Source organism: Arvicanthis niloticus, chromosome 19 (genome assembly GCF_011762505.2).
Source record: "Arvicanthis niloticus isolate mArvNil1 chromosome 19, mArvNil1.pat.X, whole genome shotgun sequence".
Lineage (NCBI taxonomy): Eukaryota > Metazoa > Chordata > Mammalia > Rodentia > Muridae > Arvicanthis > Arvicanthis niloticus.
The window spans coordinates 275,527-301,363 of NC_047676.1; the positions used below are offsets into that span (position 1 = coordinate 275,527).

Here is a 25,837-nt window from a genome sequence, read left to right on the forward strand (position 1 = left end):
TATCATGATTGCAAATTGTGTTCATACATGTAGCTGTTGACACATGGTCTGGCCAAAGCTGTTCAAGAGAAGATTTTCCCTGAGAAGATTTATGCGATGGATATGAATGAAATCATGGCACCTGAGGATGGAAAATATGATCTTCACAACATGTTTTCAGAAATGTTTTGATCAAAAGTTTTCAGACCTCAGATGTAGAGCTTGAGGCCAGAATTTTCTCTATGTATCCAGGGATCATGACATAAGATGAATGGAAAGAAACAGTTGAATATAAGTAAGTGGATCTCCAAACAGCAGTAACCTTAAAACAGGCACATAGGTGTAAATGCATGTGTGGTAGTTATGTTTGTCTTCTTAAGAAACAGATTTCAAAACTGTTCCATCTTAGATCCTAACAGACATGAAGAAGCTGCATGTTTTCACTATTTCCTTTTTGCTCCTTAAGGTTTCTCTTATCATGTGCAGTTTGACTGATCTCAATTGTTTTTGGAGGATAAAGAATAGTGAAGATGATGATGGAGATTTGCGAACTGATTGTGGTTTTGTCCTTTGGTTAAATGAGGAACCTATTGAACATGATTTTTATAAAAAGATGATTAATTTTAGGTAAGTCATTAACTTTATTTCCTGCTTCAATATTATGAATTAGAAGTATGTAGCTGTGTACACAAACTGTGGAGTTCTGTTCTTTCCTTTCCCCTGTAACTTTAGGAACCACTGATAATTAATGATTACATCAATCACTATTTTAATACTTTCAAATGTGTCACAGTTTAGTTGGCTTTATTACATTGGTGTTCAGTTCACAAAGCTGGACAATGGGAGAGACTGGATTCCATCTGTTGAGTCTGTGGATATCATATGTAGAAAGATGCCTCTTCATCTGCCTTGAGTTCATAATTCCCACCTTTGGCAAGAGCTCAATGTGAAGAGACTGCATCACTGCCTATATTCAATTGTATGCCAATGATTCCTGTATAAGCATGCATCTAAATACCTTCATAAAAAGGTTATCTAATTTTGGTCTCTAATAGTTGAGCATTCATTTATACCTTGAAATATCTGTGTATGTATGGGTCGACTTCTCCTAATTACATGTATAATATTACATATATACTTGTGAATATATATATATATACATATATATATACATATATATGTATGTATGTATATATATATACATATATATATACATATATATGTATGTATGTATATATATATACACTTTAATATAGATATTCTTTAAATGAGCCCCTCCTGTCATTCTGGAGTTGATGTTGAATGTGGAAAATGACTGCCAGGGTTCATATTCTGTTACCAAAATAATCTTTTGGCCCAATTATGCAAATGCCCAGTTACCTATTAGATTTTATATTAGTATCACACAGATGGTCAATATTTCTATTAATTATTAAATAAATATACTATTAGAGAAAATCTAAAAGAATAAGTGTACTTCTTGTAGATAAGAACCTGTTCTTAACGTGGATCCATAGTTCTGAGATCCTAAGTGTGACATGCTATCATTTGTGCCTGAAGATCATGAGGGAAGGAGTATTAAAATTACTCACCTTTTAGCTGATCGATGAGCCTGGGACTCCTTTATTTTATGAACTGAGTTTTTCTGTGCTTTTCTGTCTCTGACTCTCATCCCATTTCTTATTCAATTTTTATGTCTTTGGTATTTAAAGAATATGTTTTCCAAATGTTAGCCACAGTACACTGTACACTTTGATAGTGATGGTGGCTTCACATTATTATTCTTCTCTGTTAGGTCAGTAGGAATTTCATTTCTGATATATTCTGTATGATCCCACACCTCATTTGAAAAATAGTGGAAATTCTCATTGGTGACACTTTTATAAGTATATTAATTTTTAAAATTACAAATATATGAACTGTGTCAATACACTTTTTAAGATTAGAAAGAAAAACTTAGTTTCAAACTCTCAATTGGAAAATGCAAATTTCATCAGAAGAGCATGTTTGATGTTTTTACTCCTGATTAGAAGTAATTTCTTATATTACTGAATGAACTGCCAACTGTGCTGGGGCAGCTGAACATACTTTACATGAAGAGAAGATCTCTGTGCTCAGACATCATTGAAGGGTCTCAAAGAATTAGGAATACTAAGGTGTTAAGAGAAATCTGATACCATTTTTATGAAATTGACATATTAACAACACACTAAAAGATAACATTAAATTGATGTGTAAAAGAGCCTAAGGGATAATATTCTGGTTTTGTGGAATATTATATAATTTTATGTATTTTAAAATGGATGAATAAATTCAAATGAAATACATCTTAAAATATAATTCTGTTTGATGAATATTAATATTGAAAATATTAAAATTGTGTTCTACAAACATCATGGAAAGATTATTGATAGTTTTCGACACTGTATGAAATTAGCATTTCTTTAATGTTTAACTTCAAAAAGTTTTTTTTGAAATTTGTAAAATATTCTTACTGATAAAATAATTTTCCTCCTTGTAACATTGATAATCTTTTTAATTTGATATTTTATTTACATTTCAGATGTTATCCCCTTTCCCCATCCCCCCCACACACACACAGAAACCCCCTATCCCATCCCCCTTCTCATGCTTCTATGAGGATGTACCATGAAGGGGTGTTGAATTTTTTATGAGGTTTTTTTTTATGAATGTGAGTGCCCTTGCATTTGAAGCATAAATATTCAGATTCGAGAGTTCATCTTGGTAGATTTTTCCTTTGATGAGTATGAAGTGTCCTTCCTTATCTTTTTTGATTATTTTTTGTAGAAAGTCTTTTTTATTTGATATTGGAATGGCTACTCCAGCTTGTTTCTTGGAACCATTTGCTTGGAAATGCTTGTTTGCTTGGAACCAAATGGTTTCTCAGTATCTAGTGAGATGATCGTGCTGTTTTTTTCTTTGAATTTGTTTATATAGTGGATTACATTGATGGATTTCCAAATAATGTGCCACCCCTGCATTCCTGGGATAAAGCCCACTTGATTGTGATGGATGATTGTTTTTGATGTATTCTTGGATTCGGTTTGCAAGAATTTTATTGAGTATTTTTTATTGATATTAATAAGGGAGATTGGACTGAAGATTTCTTTCTTGCTTGTGTCTTTGCGTGGTTTAGGTATGAGCCTAATTGTGGCTTCATAGAATGAATTAGTTAATATTCCTTTTGTTTCTATTTAGTGGAATAGTTTGAAGAGAATTGGTATTAGATCTTTTTTGAAGGTCTGATAGAATTCCACACTAAAAGAATCTGGTCCTGAACTTTTAATGACTGCTGCTATTTCTTGAGTAGTTATGGGGCTGTTTAGATGGTTTATTTGGGCCTGATTTAACTTTGGTACCTGGTATCTGTCTAGAAAATTGTCCATTTCATCCAGATTTTCTAGTATAGACTTTTGTAATAGGATCTGATGACTTTTTTAAAATTTCCTCAGTTTCTGTTGTTATTTCTTCCTTTTCAGTTCTGATTTTATTAATTTGGATACTGTCTTTGTGCCCTCTGGTTAGTATGGCTAAGGGTTTATCTATGTTGTTGATTTTCTCAAAGAACCAGCTCCTGATTTTGTTGATACTTTGTATAGTTCTTGCTGGTTTTTATTGGTTGATTTCAGCCCTGAGTTTGATTATTTCTTGCTCTCTACTCCTCTTGGGTTTATTTGCTTCTTTTTATTCTAGAGCTTTCAGGTATGTTGTCAAGTTGCTAGTGTATGCTCTCTTCAGTTTCTTTTTGTAGGCACTTAGAGCTATGAGTCTTTCTCTTAGCACTGCTTTCATTGTGTCCCATAAGTTTTGGTATGACAAACCTTCATTTTCATTAAATTCTAAAAAGTCTTTAAATTCTTTATTTCTTCCTTGACCAAGTTATCACTGAGTAGAGCTTTATTTAGTTTCCCCGTGTATGTGGGCTTTCCATTGATTTTGTTATTATTGAAGATCAGCCTTAGTCCATGGTGATCTGATAGGATGCAAGGGATTATTTCAATCATTTTGTATCTGTTGTGGCCTGTTTTGTGACCAATTATATGGTCTATATTAAAGAAGGTATCATCAGGTGCTGAAAAAAAGGGTATATTCTTTTGTTTTAGGATGTAATGTTCCATAGATATTTATTAAATCCATTTGGTTCATAATTTTGGTTAATTTCACTGTGTGTCTCTGTTTAGTTTCTGTTTCCATGATCTGTCCACTGCTGAGAGCGGGGGTTGAAGTACCCCACTATTATTGTGTGAGGTGTAATGTATGCTTTGAACTTTAGTAAAGTTATTATTGATGAATGTGAGTGCCATTGCATTTGGAGCATAGATTTTCAGAATTGAGAGTTCATCTTGGTAGATTTTTCCTTTGATGAGTATGAAGTGTTCTTCCTTATCTTTTTTGATTATTTTTTGTTGAAAGTCTCTTTTATTTGATATTGGAATGGCTACCCAGCTTGTTTCTTGGAACCATTTGCTTAGAAAATTGTTTTCCATCCTTTTACTCTGAAGGAGTGTCTGTCTTTGTCACTGAGGTGCATTTCCTGTATGCAGCAAAATTCTGGGTCCTATTTACATATCCAGTCTGTTATTCTATGTCTTTTTATTGGGGAATTGAGACCATTGATGTTAAAAGATATTAAGGAAAAATAATTATTGCTTCATGCTATTTCTGTTACTAAAGGCAGAATTATGTTTGTGTAGCTATCTTCTTTGAGTTTGTTGGAAGACTACTTTCTTGCTTTTTCTAGGTTGTAGTTTCCCACATTGTGTTGGAGTATTCCATCTATTATCCTTTGAAGGGCTGGGTTCGTGAGAAAATATTGTGTAAATTTAGTTTTGTCATAATATATCTTGGTTTCCCCATCTATAGTGATTGGGAGTTTTGCTGGGTATAGTAGTTTGGGCTGGCATTTATGATCTTTTAGCATCTCTATAATATCAGTCCAGAATCTTCTGGCTTTTATAGTGTCTGGTAAGAAGTCTTGTGTCATTCTTATAGGTCTGCCTTTACATGTTACTTTACCTTTTTCCCTTACTGCTTTTAGTATTTGTTCTTTGTTTTGTGCATTTGATGCTTTGATTAATATGTAACAGGATGATGTATTTCTTTTCTGGTCTAGTCTATTTGGAGTTCTGTAGGCTTCTTGTATGTTCATGGGCATCTCTTTCTCTAGGTTGGAAACGTTTTCTTCAATAACTTTGTTGAAGTTTTATTGGCCGTTTAAGTTTGGAATATTCACTCTCATCTATACATATTATCCTTAGGTTTGGCCTTATCATTGTGTCCTGGATTTCCTGGATGTTTTGGGTTAGACTTTTGCACTTTGCATTTTCTTTGACAGTTGTGTCAATGTTTTCCATGGTATCTTCTGCACATGATATTCTCTCTTCTATCTCTTGTATTCTGTTGGTGACGCTTCCATCTACGACCCATCTTTTTCCTAGGTTTTCTATCTCCAGGGTATTCTCCATTTGAGATGTTTTTATTGTTTCTACTTCCATTTTTAGATCCTGGATGGTTTTGTTTAATTCCTTCACCTGTTTGGTTGTGTTTTCTAGCAATTCTTTAAGGGATTTTTGTGTTTCCTCTTTAAAGGCTTCTACCTGTTTACCTGTGTTCTCCTGTATTTCTTTAAGAAAGTTATTTATGTCCTTCTTAAAGTCCTTTATCATCATCATGAGAAGTAATTTTAAATCTGAATCCTGCTTTTCTGGTGTGATGGGGTGTCCAGGACTTGCTATGGTGAGAGAACTGGGTTCTGATAATGGCAGGTAACTTTGGTTTCAGTTGCTTATGTTCTTACGCTAGCCTTTTGCTGTCTGGTTATGTCTAGTGCTGTGTGTCATTATTGTCTCTGACTGGAGTCTGCCTTTCCAGTTATCTTGCTTGTGTCAGAACTCCTCAGAGTCCAGCTGTATCTGTGATTCTTTGATCCTGAGCTCCTGGGTGGAAGAGGTCCTGGGACTCAGGCTGCTTCTGTGATCCTGAATTTCTGCTGCTCTGAGTGCAGTTGTTCTTCTGCTGCTGTGAGTGCAGTGGTTCCTCTAGGATGGTTCAGGATATGGTGTCTTCAAGGGAGCATCCCATCTAGGTGTCTGCCCCAAGAAAAAAGACCAAGTGAGGGATGGAAAGGGAGTGGTATTCTGGAGGGGTGGGGTGTGGGTGGGTGATGGGTCCTGAGTGTCTCAGGCTCCCAGTTGCAGCTCTGGGGCACTGCACTCAGAGCAGTGGCTTCTCTAGAATGATTCAGGATATGGTGTCTTCAAGGGAGCAGATCAGCTAGCTGATAATCATTTTTAAGTAAACTGATCATTAGACAATATACACAGATATATAATGCTTTTGGAATACTCTCACAAAATGCCAGGTGGTATCATATAAGGGTTTTTGAATATTTATTTTATTTTATTTTATTGGATATTTTATTTACATTTCTTTTCCAGTTTTCCCTCTGGAAACTCCCTATCCTATATCTCTTTCCCTGCTTCTGAGAGTGTTCCCCCCAACACCCACCCACCCACCCACTCCTACCTCCCCACCCTGGCATTCACCTACATTGGGGTATTGAGCTTTCACAGTACCAAGGGGCTCTTCTCTCATTGATGCCAGACAAGGCAATCTTCTGCTACATATGTGGCTGGAGACATGGGTTCCTCAATGTGTACTCTTTGGTTGGTGGTTTAGTCCCTGGGAGCTCTGGGAGGTCTGGTTGGTTGATATTGTTCTTCCTGTGAGGTTGAAAACCTCTTCATCTACTTCAGTTCTTTCTCTAGCTCCTCCATTGGGAACCTTGTGCTCTGTCCAATGGTTGGCTGTGAGCATCTGCCTCTGTATTTGTTAGGCTCTGGCAGAACTTCTCAGGAGACACCTATATCAGGCTACTGTCAGCCAGCACTTCTCGATATTTGCAATAGTGTCTGGGTTTGGTGACTATGTATGGGATAGATACCCAAGTGGGACAGCCTCTGGATGGCCTTTCCTTCAGTCTCTGTTCCATACTTTGTCTCCTTATTTTCTCCCATGAGTATTTTGTTTCCCCTTCTAAGAAGGACTGAAGCATCTTCACTGTGTTATTCTTTCTTCTTGACCTTAACGTGTTCTGTAAATTTTATCTAGGTTATTTTAAGCTTTTGGGCTAATATCCACTTATCTGTGAGTGCATACCATGTGTTTTCTTTTGAGATTGGGTTACCTTGCTCAGGATGATATTTTCTAGTTAGATCCATTTGCCTAAGAATTTCATGAAGTCATTGTTTTTCATAGCTGAGTAGTACTCCATTGTATAAATGTACCACATTTTTTGTATTAATTCCTCTGTTGAAAGACATCTGGGTTCTTTCCAGCTTCTGGCTATTATAAATAAGGCTGCTATGAACATAGTGGAGCATATGTCCTTGTGATATGTTGGAGCATGTTTTGGGTATCTGCCCAGGAGTGGTATACCTGGGTCCTCAGGTAATACTATGTCAAGTTTTCTGAGAAACTGCTAGAGTGATTTCCAGAGTGGTTGTACCAGCTTGCAATCCCACCAACAATGGAAGAGTTTTTCCTCTTTCTCCACATCCTCACCAGCAGATGCTATCACCTGAGTTTTTGATCTTAGTCATTTTGTCTAGTATAAGGTGGAATCTCAGGGTTATTTTGACTTGCATTTCCCTGGTACCTACAGATGTGAAACATTTCTCTAGGTGTTTCTCAGACATTCGAGTATCCTTAGTTGAAAATTCTTTGTTTAGCTTTGTAATCTTTTTTAATAGAGTTATCTGATTGTCTGGAGTCTAATTTCTTGAATTCTTTATGTATACTTGACATTAGCCCTCTATTGGATGTAGGATTGGTAAAGATCTTTTTCCAATATGTTGGTTGCCATTTTGCCATTTTGACAGTGCTCTTTACCTTACAGAAGCGTTCAATTCTATGAAGTCCCATTTCTCTATTATTAATCTTAGACCATAAGCCATTGGTGTGCTGTTCAGGGAATTTTCCCCTGTGCAAATGTGTTTGAAGCTCTTGCCCACGTTCTCTTTCACGGTTTCAGTGTATTTGTTTTTATGTGGAGATCCTTGATCCACCTTGACTTTAGCTTTGCAGGAGATAAGTATGGATTGATTTGCATTCTTCTACATACTGACTGCCAATTGTACCAACACTATTTTTTGAAAATGCTGTCTTTTTTCCACTGGATGTTTTTAGCTCCTTTCTCAAAGATCAAGTGACCATAGGTATATAGGTTCACTTCTGGGTCTTCAATTCTATTCCAGTCTTCTACTTGCCTGTCTCTATACCAATACCATGCAGCTTTTATCACTATTGTTCTGTAATAGAGCTTGAGGTCAGGGATGGTGATTCCTCCAGAAGTTCTTCTATTGTTGAGAATAGGTTTGCTGCCCTGGGTTGTTTTTTGTTGTTGTTGTTGTTGTTGTTGTTGTTGTTGTTGTTGTTATGCCACATGATTTTGAAAATTGATTTCAAACCTATGAAGAATTGAGTTGGAATTTTGATGGGGATTGCATTGAATCTGTAGATTGCTTTAGGCAAGATGGCCATTTTTACTGTGTTAATCCTGCCAACCCATGAGCATGGGAGATCTTTTAATCTTCTGAGATCTCTTTTTTCATTTCTGATTTTGTTAATTTTTATATTGTCTTCGTGCCCTCTAGGTAGTCTTTCTGAGTTTATCTATCTTGTTGATTTTCTCAAAAGAACCATATCCTAGTTTTGTTGATTCTTTTTACAGTTCTCTTTGTTTCTACTTGGTTGATTTCAGCCCTGATTTTGATTATTTTCTGCCATCCACTTCTCTTGGGTATATTTGCTTCTTTAAAGTATAGATCTTTAAGATGAACTGTTAAGGTGCTATTGTATGATCTCTCCAATTTATGAAAGCACTCAGGGTTATGAGTTTTTCTCTTAGCACTGCTTTTATTGTGTTTCATAATTTGGATATGTTGTGCCTTCATTTTTATTAAATTCTAAAATGTCAGTATATTCTTTCTTACTCCTTCACTGACCAAGTTATCATTGAGTAGATAGTTGTTCAGCTTCCATCTGTATGTGAGCTTTCTGTTGTTTTGTTGTTATTGAAGACCAGCTAAGGTGGTCTGATAGAATACATGGGATTAATTAAACATTCTTTTATCTGTTGAGGTTTGTTTTGTGTCTGTTTATATGGTCAGCTTTTGAGAATGTACCAATATTTTTTTTCTCCTTTCTGTATTTTTATTTTTCAGGCTAGAGATTGCAATTTAAGTTCTGCTTGTCCTTTCATTAGATCTACAAATTCTGCTTCAGTATTAGTCTAACATCTATCACCTTCTCCCACGGGAAAGGGAACATTCTTCTTCAAAAAGAGGGAGGGCAGGGCCAGGCAGGGCCTGGGCAGTTTCCACATAAAGCAAAAGGAAGTAACTTCACCCGACAGGGGCAGAAAACATGAGGACTAACTTGATGATTCTGCCTACTCCAAGGAAAAAAAAAAAAAAACAGATAGCAATGGCAAAGGCTAAAAGCCGGGGATCTCCTCGAGTTGTCCCCACTTCCTGTTTGGCACTCCAGGAGGAAACCTGCAGGATCCACACGATCATAACAATACTTAACAGAATCTGATGGCAGCATGAAGAAGCCAAGAAGACTGCACGGCAGTCCTCGGGCTTCCTTGACTCCTGCACAGCAGGTTCTGTGTCCAGGTGTGGCTCCATGATCACACAGGTAGGTTAAGCAGAAGGTTGCTGCTAAGCTTTGAAATGAGAGCCATTTAGGTCACCAGGAGATGAGCCCAGAGCAGGGACTGCAGACCAAGGTTCCCAAGAACAATGTGGCTAAAATACAAGGACATTTAGTGCTCAGGCAGGCTCTAGGAGGTGGACCCCAAGGTCTGCAAGCTGTCTTGGAAATTAGTGCTGTCTTTGCTGTCACTGCCACTGTCACCTCCCACCAGGTTCTCCTGCTGCCTGGCCTCTTCAGAACCAGGAACTGTAATACGTTGATTCTCCTTGGAACCCAGAACCAGGTATCTGCCTTTCTTCTGCACCAGTTGCCATCTCAGCTGATCTGCCATCTGCGAGAGATCTCGCATCATAGCATATGCATCTTCTCCATCTGCATAGTACTTGGGCTCTACCTCACTAATCTGAAAGTTCAGGGTGTTGAAATAAAGGTGCAAAGCTGCTCAGTTGCTCTTCCTGACATGCAGGGATAAATACTTAGCGCTGACGTTCTCAATCATGGCGTGAGAGGCCTGGTCCATCAGCTTCTGGGCCAGGCCAAGGCTCCAGTGGGAGTGATGCACAGCCGGAAAAGTGATAGATATGTCCATGAGGGACATCATCAGGATCCTCTTCCATTTTGGCCAGGACATAAACCCACAATCTTCGCATCCTCATCCTCAGCAATGTAGGAGAGCTGGGGCCAAGAGAGGCCATGGTAGAAATATTACCTCATCTGGTAGTTCTTGGGCAGGCAGAGCAGGTTGCAGTGCTGCATGTTCATCAGGTCATCTGGCCGAGCCCGGCAGATGTTCATATTAGCGGCAAATAGGCCTGTCAGACTCCGCAGAATCAAAGAGGATGCCACAGAGCACAAGCGACACCAGCACAGTTTGCTTTAAAACAGCTGGGGTATCCAAACAGGACTCACAAGATGAGGAAGGTCTCCCACTATCTTCCATTTCTTTTCTGCGATGCCGTACGGAACCTCGTCCATCTTTATGCAAGTGGAGTCCCAGTCATGTCCAAAGCGAATGAAGACCACACAGTCCTCTGAAAGGATGGCCTGGTCTACCTGCCAGCCATTGTGCAGATGCGGAAGCACTTACGAAATCTTGAGAATGCATGTGCAGCCGGAGGCAGCGAGATATCTCTTGTGAGCCCACACGGCCTGACCACCGGGTCCTCCACCCAGCACCAGCACATCCCGCGACATCACGCTCTGATGCTTTTCAGCACTCCCAATATATTTCTTAATGGTTCAGTTTTAAATATTTTATGCTTGTTTTCTATGCTCAACTCCCAAAGAATATTTTGTATGTTTTGAAACAATTTAATCTCAACATTAGATATAAGATCTTCAGCTATGGATATTATTAAATATGCATCAGTGATATTTTAGGGTAAAAAGGATATGAATATAAATGTTGACAAAAATTTATGATGTATTATTTTATTCCAAAATACTGAATATTATTAAGATGTTTGATGTATAAAATGCATTTAAATAATAGAAATATTTAAGGCAATATGCTTTACATTGCATATATGGTTTAAGTCATACTGTTTTTAAAGGTATCTGTTCAATTACAACTAATAAATTATTTTATAATAGTCTCATTCAGTAGGAATGTAATCTAGTTTAAGAATGGCATTCAGAGATAAAACAAGCTCCTTATTGATTTTCACAAGTACAAAATTTATCATATCATAAAGCTCTATGTCTATGAATTCTTAAACTGTCTTCAGCTTAAAGATTTCTAATTTATGAATCATTTCTTATTTCATGACTAATTTCAAGACATTTAGATAGAAATTTAGCATGTTTCATATTACAAACTGTACCGCAATTGTAATTTTATGTTTCAAACATCTCTCTTAATCATCACTATGCCTTGTTTTAGAATACCAGCAAGAAGATATGAGTTTTTTCTGGTAATGTTTTTTGCTACTGAGGAGATCAACAAAAATCCTTATCTTTTGCCCAACATGTCTTTGATATTCACCATCGTTGTTGGCCTATGTGAAGATACATTGGGGCTGCTGGATAAATTATATTCACAACAAAGCTATCATTTCAATTTTATCAATTATATCTGTGGATTAGAGCCAAGTTGTGATGTAGACCTTATAGGACCATCATGGAAAACATCCTTAAAACTGTCAAATTATCGTAAGACAGCAAAGGTAAGAATATGTGACACTGAATTAGTTAACAATATTAAATCCATTTACAGGTGCCGAGAAGAAAATGTGGACAACATGCATTTATGAGTGTGCTGCTAAACAAACATATATATATATATATATGCTAAACAAATATATATATATATATATATATATATATATATATATATATAATCAGACTATAGTTGTACTACATAAAAAAACTGTTTTCTGGAACAATCATACTTGTCAGGAATAGTCTAGAATCAAATATGAATAATACATAATATTTATAGTATAATCTTAATATCCTTAATAAGAGTTATCAAAGGTGAGTAATACTACTTGCATAAAAGTCTAAACATCCTAACAATCATCTTCCTCATGTGGATGCTTCAACCTCTCTTCTACATCCTTTAGGTTTTCTTTGGACCATTTAATCCTAACCTAAGTGATCATGACCAGTTTTCATATGTCCATCAGATAGCCACCAAGGACACACATTTGTCCGATGGCATGGTCTCCTTGATGCTTCATTTTAGATGGAATTGGATTGGACTGGTCATCTCAGATGATGACCAGGGTATTCAGTTTCTCTCAGACTTGAGAGAAGAAATGCAAATGTATGAGATCTGTTTAGCTTTTGTTAATATAATCCCAGAAAACCTGCAGATATACATGACAAGGGCTAAGATTTATGATAAACAAATTATGACATCTTCAGCCAAGGTTGTTATCATTTATGCTGAAATGAACTCTACTGTAGAAATCAGCTTTAGAAGATGGAGATATTTAGGTGCACAGAGAATCTGGATCACGACCTCTCAATGGGATGTCATCATAAATAAAAAAGATTTCACCCTTGATTTCTTCCATGGGACTGTCACTTTTGCACACCACCACAGTGAGATTACTATATTTAGGGATTTCATGGAAACAATGAACACTACCATATACCCAGTAAACATTTCTGAGTCTATACTGGGGTGGAATTATTTTAATTGTTCAATCTCAAAGAACAGCAATAAAATGGATCATTTTACATTCAACGACACATTGGAATGGTTGGCACTGCACAAATATGACATGGTTCTGAGTAATGAAGGTTCCAATTTATACAATGCTGTGTATGCTGTTGCCCACACCTACCATGAACTCATTCTTCAACAAGTAGAGTCTCAGAAAATGGCAGAACCCAAAGGCATATTCTTTGACTGTCAGCAGGTAAAGTTTCTTACATTCATTATGCTTAGATATATCAATGTAATCTTTTAAATGGACCCAGAGAAATAAATACACATTTGTTAGAGATTATTCTCTCAGTGGAAACATTTCTACAGTGCAAAACTCCCTAAAGAATCTTTTACATGGATGACTATCATGCACAAGGATAATATTTAATAGTAGATAATACATATCTTATGAATATCAGTGAGTTTTATGAAAATGTGTCTCAACATTTCACCAAAGGAGTTCAAAATTTATGAGAGCCAAGATTTCTATCACAAAAGCCTTAAGTGATGACTAGAATAAAATATTTTTCTTAAAAAATATTTCTGAAGGATAAGTACATGTGCTGTGATTAATAGTTAATCATTAAGTTAATAATTATTTTCAAAACCATAAGTGATTAAACTTCACATTTTATTAAGTTTATGTTTATCTTATATGTGTATACTGTATGAACATAAAAAACACACAACCATTTTTTATTTTCACAATTTCCAGACACTCAGACTTACCCTTCATTCTCATATACATGGCTTTGTTTTTTGAAAAGATTTTGACAAACATGTGTACTAACAAACACACACACTCACACATGCTCACACTCACATTCCATGTTACTTGTTATCTGGCAATCATTTTTTCTAGTATGTTTTACCATCAAATATTAATATGAAGTATATTAACTTTTAATTATCTATGAGGTATATTGTATTTTCCTACATTGTATTACTTTAAACAGCTGTCTTTTCTGAAAGTCATTAAAAAATTAGTGACATTATCAATTTGGCATTTTCATTATTGATATGCATATGTAAGCATCTAATGATTCATCTCATTTAGGTGGCTTCTGTGCTGAAAACCAGGGTATTTACTAACCCTGTTGGAGAACTGGTGAATATGAAACAAAGGGAAAATCAGTGTGCAGAGTATGACATTTTCATCATTTGGAATTTTCCACAAGGCCTTGGATTAAAAGTGAAAATAGGGAGCTATTTTCCTTGTCTCCCACAGAGTCAACAACTTCGTATATCTGAAGACCTGGAGTGGGCCACAGGAGGAACATCAGTGGGTATACCACAGTTTTTACTTTTTTCAAATCATCTAAATTTTTAAATATGAGGCCCTGAAGTGATATTTCTGTGGTCAAGACCACTTGCTACTCTTGCAAAAGATCATCCTCAGTTACAATTACCAAAATTTGATAACTTTCAACTTCATGTAAATCAGGTCATAATGATCAAAGGCCTCCAGATCTCATGCTCAGTTTCACCAACATGCCTATTCATCCCACACTAAATGAATATGTTTATTAAATTTAAAATAATATACACACATACACACACATATGTATGTATATATATATATATATATATATATATATATATATATGTAATTAAAATTTTGTAACTCCATATAAACCATGGAATTTTCTGATTCTGTGTTAACATATTTATAGCCTAATTAAGTATAGCATTTATTCATTAACAAAAAATTTTCTCCAGATTTAAGGTTTTTTTAACTTATATTTTTATTAGCTTTATATTTACTTACATTTTAAAGGTTATCCCCCTTGCAGGTTCCCCTACTCTCCAGAGGACTGACTTATCTGGCATCAATGGGTGGAGAGGCTGTTGGTCTAATGGAGGCTGAATGCCCCAGCATAGAGGAATGCTAGGGTGTTGAGGCTGGAGTAGGCAGGATAGTGGGGAAGCTCCCTCATAGAAGCTGGGGAATACAGGGGATAAGATGGGGGCTCAAGGTTTTCTTTAAAACTTAGGAAAACTTCATTAATTTTATGAGAGTCTTATTTAACATACTTTTTCATATTCATCAAACAATGCTTTCTTGATTTACCCTACCTTATCTCTCCATAAAATTCGGGGTTCTTATGCTTTTTTGTTTATAAATCTTAAGAGAGAAAGTGATGCCATATAAACATTGCTTTTAGCTTAATCAGCTTAGAAAAGAAAAGCTTTAAATTGCTCCAACCTAAATGTTACACATATAATATTACAGAATGTAGTAAATATTGTGTGCCATTCTGTGCACAGCAGGGCAATACATAATAAAAATGTGCTTGAACATTTTAAGTAATGTTGGTTGTCAGAGTAATATTTTAGCCATATCTGTTAATGTCCCATAAATTAATCTATAGGTCATTAAACATATGATGTATGCTATAATACACAGATTATATATTTAGTATATATGTGTATTAAATATACATAAGTATAAATATATTAAATATTTAATATATGTGTTTATATACATATATATTTATATGTTTATAATTCTGTATTGCCTCAGGTTCCCTCCTCCATGTGTAGTGTGACATGTACTGCTGGATTCAGGAAAATTCATCAGAAAGAAACAGCAGACTGCTGCTTCGATTGTGTCCAGTGCCCAGAAAATGAGGTTTCCAATGAAACAGGTACATGCCGGCATGAAGGAGAAATATTGTTGAATTTTAATACCTTTTCTTTCCAAACTAGGAATATGATATGGCCTAGATATAAACTGAAGATCTAAAATCTCCATGTTTCAGAACTTAATGAGTTAAATAATATCAACTTCTTTTAGACCCAGCAAATAACCTGCAATATCTTCTACAAAAAAATACATATTTCTCACAATATGCTGGTTACTGATTTTATATTATGCAGAAAACTTCTAGGAGGACATACATGTATAACAATTTTTAAACAAAAATTTTAGGTATAATCTATGCATATGTTTACTCTTCTTTGACTCTTTGTACAAAGAAACTTGACTACATGATCAGGCCACAATCTTTTGATTTATCACACAGTTAGTCCCTGACAAAGACCAGATACTCAGGGTAACAGTTGTTGTTTAATGAAATATATTTTAAGAGCTTAGATGGCTTAAAGTATCAAGCATTTCCTGTCAAATAATTAGAACAAGAGTAATTTCAAGAATTCAACAAGAGAGAGGATAGCACTTATTATCAATCACAGCCTAGTTAATGAAAGAGGAATGAATGTGAATATCCATAACCTTCATGCCATATAGCTTTGAATGTGTAGTTGGGAAGAGAGAGATTGTACCACATAGGTCTATGAGGTATACAGCTTCAAGAATGAAAATATTCCTTTATGCAAATAGTATTTGCATGCAGTATTGTATGTTCTGGTGCCTATTTGTAGATACAGACAAATGGCACAACTCGAAAAACAAGCAAAGTACATAATGCATTTCATCAACTAGCATCAATAACTATGTCTCCACACTACTCTTGACTTTTACTAATGAATTTATGGTTTGAGAAATTAAATAGAGATTATGCTTACAATTATTCATCATATTTTCTTTCTCCTTTGTTTAATAAATAATTATTTTCCTCTTTTATAATACCTATAATGTTGATGGTTTTGTTCCATTACAAAGCATAGGTTATTAGAGAGAAACCTTAAGTCAGTGGTCTATAAAAAATAAGGAACAGGCTAGATATTCAACACCAAAATATTTACTGATATTCCTCCAAATAATACAAATACACAATGATTGACTACTTAATTATGATATTTTATAAGGGTTTATTGATGATTACCAGCAGACATGAAACAGTGTGTGAGGTGTCCAAATGATAAGTATGCCAACTTAGAACAAACCCACTGCTTCCAAAGAGCTGTGTCATTTCTGGCTTATGAGAATCCACTGGGGATTGCTCTAGGCTGCATGGCCCTATCCTTCTTAGCCATCACAATTCTAGTACTAATCATTTTTGTGAGGTACAAGGATACTCTCATTGTGAAGAACAATAACTGCATTCTCAGCTACATCCTGCTCACCTCTCTAGTCCTCTCTTTTCTCTGCTCATTGCTCTTCATTGGACATCCAAACCAGGCCACCTGCATCTTGCAGCAGACCACATTTGGTGCTTTTCACAGTGGCTTTTTCTACAGTGTTAGCAAAAACAATAACTGTGGTCATGGCTTTCAAAATCCCTACTCCAGGGAGAAAGATGAGAGGGATGATGATAAAAGGGGCACTGAATTTGGTCATTCCCAATTGTACCCTAATCCAATTTGTTCTCTGTGGCATGTGGTTAATAACATCTCCTCTTTTTTTAACAAAGATATACAACCTGAACATGAAAAGAACATCATTATTTTGAACAAAGTCTAAGTCATTCCCTTAAACTGCACCCTGGGGTATTTGGGCTACTTGGTTCTGGGAAGCTGCATTGTGACCTTCTTAGCAAAAAAAACCTCCCTGACAAAGTCATTGATGTCAAATTCCTAACATTTAGGATGTTGATCTTTTATAGTGCATGGATTACCTTCCTCCCTGTCTAACACAGCACCAGGGGAATGGTAATGGTAGTTGTCAAGGTCTTCTCTATCTGTTCTAGTGCAGAGTTACTAGGATGTATCTTTGCCCAAAAGTGTTACCTTCTTTTAGGTTGACCATATTCATATATTTTTTCGAAAGTAAAAAGGTAAATTGCTTTTTCAAAAGTTTGATACTTTTATAATATTAGATGATATTCAACATATTTGTTTTGCTTTGTCTTAACAAAAGTATTCCTAAATTATACAAAGTTTTAAGTAATATATAAAGACAGTACTTACATCACAGAATAGCATTGTCTAAAGTAATACCAATTAGTCAGTTTTGGTGGAAAATGGTTTCATTCATGAGTTCTCACAAACCTAAACATATTGAGAATAGGAGATCACAATTGAGAAGTGTCTGTCAACAGTTTGCCTTGTAGGCATGTGTGTAAGCAATGTTTCTAGTTAATGATTAATATAAAGTGACCCTGCTTATTGTGAACAGGGCCACCTCTAAGCAAGTTGTCTTAGGGGTTATATGAAAGAAGACTGTAGATAGGATGGACAGAAAGCCAGTATTCAGCATGATTCCATGGACTTTTACTGTGTTCCTGTATCCATGTTCTTGTGTTGGCTTCATTCAATTAAGTGTGACCAAGGTACATAGGAAAATAACACTTTCTCATATGGCCATGGTGTTTTGCTACAGCAACAGAAACTAAGAAATCAGCAAATTGGTAAATTGCCTTGGCTGGGATATGGAATATCTTAGATTAACAATTCAATAAATGTATAGACTTGAAAAGAGAAACAAGATTGAATGTTAGTAGATTACAGTGCATAGTTACAGCATTGCATATTCTTGATGGCCATCACAGAGGCACGAGATACTGGAAAAATGCAAAATGTTCTATGAAGACATTCAGAATATCAGATAACATTGTAAGAAGTGTATAGTATATGAAAAGGATTGTGGGTTTCAGATTGTGTCTACTATATAAAGACCTTGAAATTTATGTGAAAGCTCACCATTTCATTATGGTGTAATGTTTCATTCAGCAAGGACTATCAGTAGTGAAAATAATGTAATACACACACCTTTTCACAATTAGTTCAGTAAAGTTTGTGAACATATAAATCACTCTAGATGAAAGATCTCATTATAAATGTTGTCAAAATAGGAGTAGCTAAAGATTATTCAGTTTAATAATACACACACAAAGACACAGATACAAACACATACACATTATGATTTCTGAACATTAGTTATTGAAGGACACTTTTCCTCAGGGTATTGTTTGTTGCTTTATTTAACTGTTATTTGGTAGTTTATTTTTGAGAGTGTAATTTAATTGTTTTTTTCTTTATATTTCCTGATTCAAACACACCATTTGTAACCCTGCACTCCTAAAATGCAAATGGCCCCTTATATCAATAATTATTACTGAATGTATATTTGTATTTGATATACATATACATTTTGAAAGATAAACTCTAGATACCATGTAAAATTGCATACATTTATGTTCTGATGTTGCATTATTTGGGACTACACAGCCAATCTTTGTTCTTTTCTCTTGCAATAACAAACTCCTCCATTCCCATATTTACAGTGTCATGTAAATAACTGTAGGCTAGAAGCCTTGCAAGCGTTCTTTTATTCATACTGGCATGCACAGTGTAGTGACTCTTCCTGAAATTTTATTTTTAAGTCATATTAGTAAGACTTTTATGTCTGCCTATGCTCTTTCTAGAATATTTGTGTTCCCAGCCATCTTTCTCATCTTTTGACTCTCAAGATCCTCCCACCATCTTTTCACTTTTGTCTGTTGCTTAGATGAGGGAAAATTTTTGTAAGAAGATAAAGCCATCTTTATTCCCTTTACCTTTTCCTCTGGTAGCATGAAATGTACTTTCTAGCAACTTGAATTCTAGTCATTAGAGGTAAAGCTTCTAGTTGGGAACCAGCACAACTTTTCCATTTTGTGACATAAGTAATATTTGTCTTCAGGCCTATCTTCTTATTACCAGTTTATGTAGAACAAAACAGCACTCAGGGTTCAGGAATATGTGTGAAAATGTGGGTCAGAAAGTATAAGTGGGAGAGGTATTGGGTGACTTTAACAAAGCAGTATCATTAACACACATAAGGAGTGAAAGTCATATGAACTTACAGAGATTTCTCAGCATTCATAAGATCTGTACATGATCAAGTCATTCAGTTTCCCAGTATTAACAAGGAGACATGGACAACTGCAAACACATTATAAACTTAGAATACATCGCAATTTCTGTCAAGGAACATTCTTTTGTTAGCATGAACATAAATAAGATTATCATTGATGAACTCTATAGTGATGTTCCATCACATGATAAAGAAATTGAAGAAAGAAAACACAAATATCTTTAATCAAAGACTTGGTAGCCCCAGGAGATATATTAAAGGATCAACTACATTCAAGATATAAAACATGTAATCTCCATTCTCTGCCCCCTGTCAGACTTCCATGGCTATGAAGTAAGTTTGTTAGTCCTGTCCAACAATGTGTCAAAAATCTTTCTGGAGAATTGTACTTGATTACTGAGCACATCCTCAGCAAAGGTCAACATTTGATGAGTATTTACATGAGACAGAAGTATTTTCAAATTCTTTGCCTATTTGTTAAGATCTATCCACATGTTTCTTACCCAGATGCCTTTTTATCAAAGTTCTTTTTTCCATTTAATTTAATTTAATTTAATTTAATTTTTTACCTTTTAATCTTTTCTTTGTGAATTGCATATCATGAAATGAACCCCATGGGTATATGCAAAATATTGTGCTGGTTAATTTTTATCACCTTGATACAAATTAGATTCACTTGAGAGAAGAGAATGAGAACATGACTTTAGGTTGTTTCCTTGATGAATGACCAATGTAGCAGGACCCATCACAATGTGGGCAGTGCTATCCTTAGCCTGTCAGCCCTGGGAAGTATAGAAAATCATGCTGGACAAGCCAGCAATTTGTATTCCTCCATGGTCTCATCCAGATGCTTCCTAGGTTTTCCCTATGCCAGACTATACCCAGGAAGCCAAATGGACTCTAAAATTTCCCCTTGTTGCTTTGGCTAGTGTTTAGCACAGCAACAGAATTCAAACTGTAACTTGTTGCCAAATTTGATACAAATCAAGGACTGAGTCTTAAACACAAAACAATACAACTGCCGCGTTTTCTCAAGTAATTTCTTTTCAAAGAAAAAATAATGATCAAGTCATGCATGGTGGTATATGACAGTAATTTGCTCAATTGAAAAGGATTATCAGACTTTGTCAAACAACGAAGACAAAGTCAGGCTCTGTGATCCTAGATCTCATCTTATATTTCATAGCATATGTACCTTTGATATGTATGGAAATATTTCCAAATGTTCTGTGTTTGAGGCAGGAGAGATTGTTTGGTAATTAAGAGAATTTGTTTCCCAGGCTCACAACTGCCTATGAATCTACCTCCTTGCTTTTCATTGACCTCTTATGTCCTCATGCATTGGTGGACATATGGGTGTCTCCAGCACACCTACATGATTTAAAATAAATAGGGAAGACAAAACTAACACACAACAACAAAAACACTTTGAGACAGTACTCAGTTTTACATTTTTTCTTCTAAGAGACCATCTTCAATCCCGTTTTAGACTCAAATTCAAGAACTCATACTGTTTTCGAACATTGAATTTTCTTGCAAGCATCCTAGGGATTACGGCATGCAACTGCCCACTTCTCAGATATGTAAACAAACAAATGTAAACAAACAATCCCACATATTAACCACATAACAAGAAAAACAGCAGCTGTCACGACCACATAATGTTCTTCAAGAAGCCTGGTGGAGTTGTTGCCAAATGCTTGTAATCACTGTAAGAAGAAGGCATATGGGAGGCCTAGACATTCATCAAAGTCATCGCCTGCTATACATTGATGACTAAAACGGGTGATGAGAGAACATCTCCCAAGTAAAAACAAAGCATCCCTCAGCTTTGAAATTTTCATTTTCCTATGGTGAGCATTAGTCTAGAAAGCTTAGTGGCTTCTAGAATTTTCTGGAACTACCACCATCACTTATTCTCTCAGTCAAGGGCATTGGTATGTAAAAAAATACCACAGGTCCTCCTAAAAAAACCTCTATCTTCTACCCTTTTTTCTTTCTATCTTTTTCCGTAGTTTCATATCTTTATTTTTATTCCTCTTCTGTAATGTGAAGTTAGATTTAAGATTTTGTCAAGAGGCTTTAAATACCAACCTGTGGTATTTGTCAACCTGTGGTCTATGACCCCAGAGTGAATTTTTTTAATTAAAGTATTTTATTTATGTAAATTCCAAATGCTATTTTCCTTCCTAGTCCCTTTCTCAGAATTCTTCACCTCATCCCTGCTACCCTTTGCCTTTGAGAATGTATTCCCCAACTCAACACCAACTGTCACCCATAAACCCAACCTCACTCTTCCCAGCATTTCTCTTTCCTGGGGCATCAAGTCTCTGCAAGATTCAGCACATCTTCTCTCACTGAGGCCAGACAAGGTAGGGGACACAGACCAGCCCATATCTGCTCTTTGGTTGGTGGATAAGACTTTGGTAGCTCTGAAGGGTCTGGGTTAATTGATAACTGTAGTTCTTCCTATGGGGTTTCCATCTCCTTCATCTCCTTAAAACCTTAAAACCTTCCTTTAACTCTTTCATAGTTGTCTGTGTCTTCAATCCAATGGTTGGCTATAAGTGTCTTCATCTGTTTTAGACCACTGCTGGGAGAACCTCTCAGAAGACAGCTATCTTAAGTCCTGTCTGTAAGCACAACATGGGATCAGTAATAGTGTCAGGGTTTGGTGGCTGTATATAGGATGGATCTCAAGTTGGGAGGGCCTTCAGTGGCAAAAAGACAGTTATGAAGTAGGAACAGAAAACTTATTGATGGGAATCATCACAATATAGGAATTGTATTAAATATTTGCAACATTGGGAAGATGGAGAACCACTGCTCTAAAATGACAAGAACTGTTTGGTGTGAGATGAACATCCTGCATTCTACAACCAATTAATGATACTCTGCATTTTCAGGAGAGATTAATTTTCCTCTCCCAGCTATCCTTAGTTGTCTAGGTTCCTTTGATTGTTGTGTGGGGTGAACATAGAGCCACATAAAATTTGTTCCCTTTCATGTTCATAAGTACATTGATATTACAATTTTGTGTTTTTGTTTATGCTATTATTTTCTAGGGGAAAATGTTTTACAGTAGATGACCTGGTATTCTTTTCACTGCATCCTCAATAGTGTTCCATGAGCCAAAGGTGCAGTAGATGTGATGCAGCTATATTTGGATGTTGGTATCTATATCTCTCTGTGTTAAATAACTTAAAACAGTGATTCTCAACTTTCCTAATGCTGCAACTCTTATACCAACTCCTGACTTCATTACCTTGTTTGTCCTCTGTGGGAGTGGATATGCAAAGCCCTATAGAGTTTTGATGTGCCAGAGTGATAGGATACCCAAAGGGTACTCTACCTTCTCATAGAATAAGGGGTGAAGTGGGGGATGGAATATATGAGAGTAGAACTCCAAGAAGGGGCAGTGAATAGAATGTAAAGTGAAAATTAAATACAATAATTAATTAATGAAAAAGAAAACCAAACAAGCCATCTCTCCAGTCCTGAGAAGTAAATCTTTGAAAATATTTGTATTCACTTTAAAAAGTATATGGTAATAAATACTGGGGAAAATCTAGGAACACACAGACCAGATTTAGTCTCATTTTTGTGACATAGTCTAATAATACATCTACACTGCATCAAAAAAATCAAATTAGATTTCTCCTAAGTACATCTTTTAAGGGAGCTTAAGTTAAATAGTATTAACAGGACTCTCATGGAGAACAGAATGTCTCAAATACTATAGTTCAGAATATTTGTACAGGTCATGTTTCTTTTATACTTGATTGATTTTGGGGGGTGCAGTGAACATTTATTGATTTAAGAGAGTAGGGAGGGCTCCCTAGGTACCTCCTGTTATTATGGGGACTGGGATGGAAATTGTGAGGGAGATGCTCAGTATTGGGAACAGGAACTCCTCAGTAATCAATGGCCTCCCTCTTGTTCTCAATGTCCTTACTGGGGTGGATGGTCAGCAGCCCCATGGCCATCATGCCACAGCTTTCCAGAGGGACCATCCACAGTCTTCTGAGTGGCAGTGATGGCATGGACCATGATCATGAGCCCTTCCATGATGCCCATTATTTTCATTGAATTCTATAAAAGCTTGATTTCTTTATTTCTTCGCTGACTGTTACCTTTTTTTTTTTTTTTTTTTTTTTTGAGCTTAGGTAAGTTTTCTTTTATGATCCTGGGTGCCCTTTGCATTTGGGGCATAGATGTTCAGAACTGAGATTTCTTGATAAGTTTTTCCTTTGATGAATATGAAGTGTTCTTCCACATCTTGTTTGATACCTTTTGGATGAAAGTCTAACTTATTGGATGTTAGAATGCAAACTCCTACCTTTTCCTTGGGACCATTTGCTTGGAAACTTTTTTCTAGTCTTTTACTCTGAGGTATTTTCTGCCTGTCATTGATATGTGTTTATTGTTTCCAGCAAAATGCTGGATGTTGCTTGCTTGTCCAGTCTGGAAGCTGATGTCTTTTATTGGAGAACTGAGTTTGTTGATGTTGAGCAGGATTAAATACAGATAAATGGAAGTTCTTGTTATGTTTGTTGTTGGAGGTGGTATTATGTGTATGTGTGTGTTTCTTTTCTTTTTAGTTTGTCTTGAGATGATTAATATCTTAGGATTTTTTGTGTAGACACCTTCCTTGTGTTGGAATTTTCATTCTAGAATCCTCTGTAGGGCTGAAGATATATGGTCAAAATTTGGATTTGTTACGGAATATTTTGTTTTCTCCATCTATGATAATTGAAAGTTTTGCTGGACATAGTAACCTGGGCTGACATTTGTGTCCTCTTCTGGTCTGCATGACATCTGTTCAGGATATTCTGACTTTTAGAGTCTTTGTTGAGAAGTCTGGTGTAACTCTGATAGGTTTGCCTTTATATATTATATGTTATTTGGCATTTTTCCCTTACAGCTTTTAAGATTATTTGTTTTGTGTACTTAGTGTTTTGATTATAATATGACGGGAGGCTTTTCTTTTTTATTCTAATCTATTTGGTGTTGTGTAGTCTTGTGCAGTATGGTCATCTATTTCTTTGGTTTGGAAAGGTTTTTTTTTTTTTCTATAATTTTGTTGAAGATTTTTTTTGATATTTGAGCTGGGAATCTTCAGTTTCTTCTCTTCCTATTATTTTATTGTTTGATCTTTTCATTGTGCCCTGGATTTCCTGGATGATATGGGTTAGAAATTTTTTAATCTTTTTATTTTCATTGACCATTGAGTCAATATCTTTTATAACCTTTAACCTCTCTTCCATCTCTTGTATTCTCTTGGTGATGCTTGTATCTGTAGCTCCTGACCTCTTTCCTATGTTTTCCATTTCCAAAGTTGCCTCCCTTTGTGATTTCTTTATTGTTTCTACTCCCATTTTTAGGTCTTGGACAATTTACTTCTACTCCATTGCCTGTTTGATTGTGTTTTTATGCATTTATTTAAGGGATTCATTTGTTTCCTCTTTAGGGGCTTCTACCTTTTTAACTGTGGTTTTCTGTATTTCTTAAAGTGAGTTATTCATGTCATAGTTAAAGATCTCTATTACCTGCATAAGATGGAATTTTAGGTCAGCATAATGCTTTTCAGGTGTGTTGGGTTATCCAGGGCTTGATGCGGTGGAAGAACAGGGTTCTAATGGTGCCAAAGTATTGGTTTCTCTTGCTTTGATCTTCTGCTTGCATCTCACCATCTGGTTATCTCTGGTGTAAACTGGCCTAGATTTCTTTGTCTGAAGCCTACCTCCTGTGTCCCTAGGTTTCCCAGGTCTCCTGGGAGACTTGTGGCCCTGGGTTGCAGCAGGTGTCCTGGGAGGTCTTCAGACTGTAGGGTATTGAGAGGAGCAGACACACCATCTGCCCTGGTAGACATGCATAATGGAAGGGCATGTATCTACATTTTACCAAATAAGTTCAATATTCAACATAGGAGTGAAGAGTTTTATCATAAAAGCCTTAAGTGATGTCTAGATTAGACTAATTTCCTCGAGAATAATTTCTCAAGAATCCATACAATTATTGTGATTAATAGTTATTCAATTAAAGTAACAATTATTTATAAAAACAGATGATGATTACTGCCCATTTTATTAATCATATGTTTCTTTCATATGTGTATACTGTGTGTACATGAATGACATACTACCACTCTTTGTTTGAGCAACTTCCACATATTTGGAATTCCCATTCATTCTCACATGCATGGCTTCATTTTTTAAAAATTATTTTTACAAACATGTGTGTACACACAGACACAAAAC

General features: G+C 35.8%; 1 protein-coding gene and 2 pseudogenes across 1 annotated transcript in view; 1 reads left to right on the plus strand and 2 right to left on the minus strand.

Moving 5' to 3' along the window:
• The first annotated feature begins 400 nt into the window (after positions 1–400).
• The window catches only part of LOC117723880 (vomeronasal type-2 receptor 116-like), a 32,060-nt gene continuing 6,623 nt past the window's right edge, over positions 401–25,837 (plus strand). Inside the window, exons 1-6 of the mRNA XM_034523460.1 lie at positions 401–606; positions 11,603–11,885; positions 12,285–13,088; positions 13,935–14,159; positions 15,402–15,525; positions 25,378–25,380. Coding sequence (XP_034379351.1) covers positions 401–606; positions 11,603–11,885; positions 12,285–13,088; positions 13,935–14,159; positions 15,402–15,525; positions 25,378–25,380 — 1,645 coding nt within the window. The remainder of the gene's footprint in view (positions 607–11,602; positions 11,886–12,284; positions 13,089–13,934; positions 14,160–15,401; positions 15,526–25,377; positions 25,381–25,837) is intronic.
• LOC117723881 (N-alpha-acetyltransferase 11-like) lies at positions 9,848–10,530 on the minus strand (annotated as a pseudogene).
• Positions 10,551–10,914, minus strand: LOC117723674 (thioredoxin-like protein 4A; annotated as a pseudogene).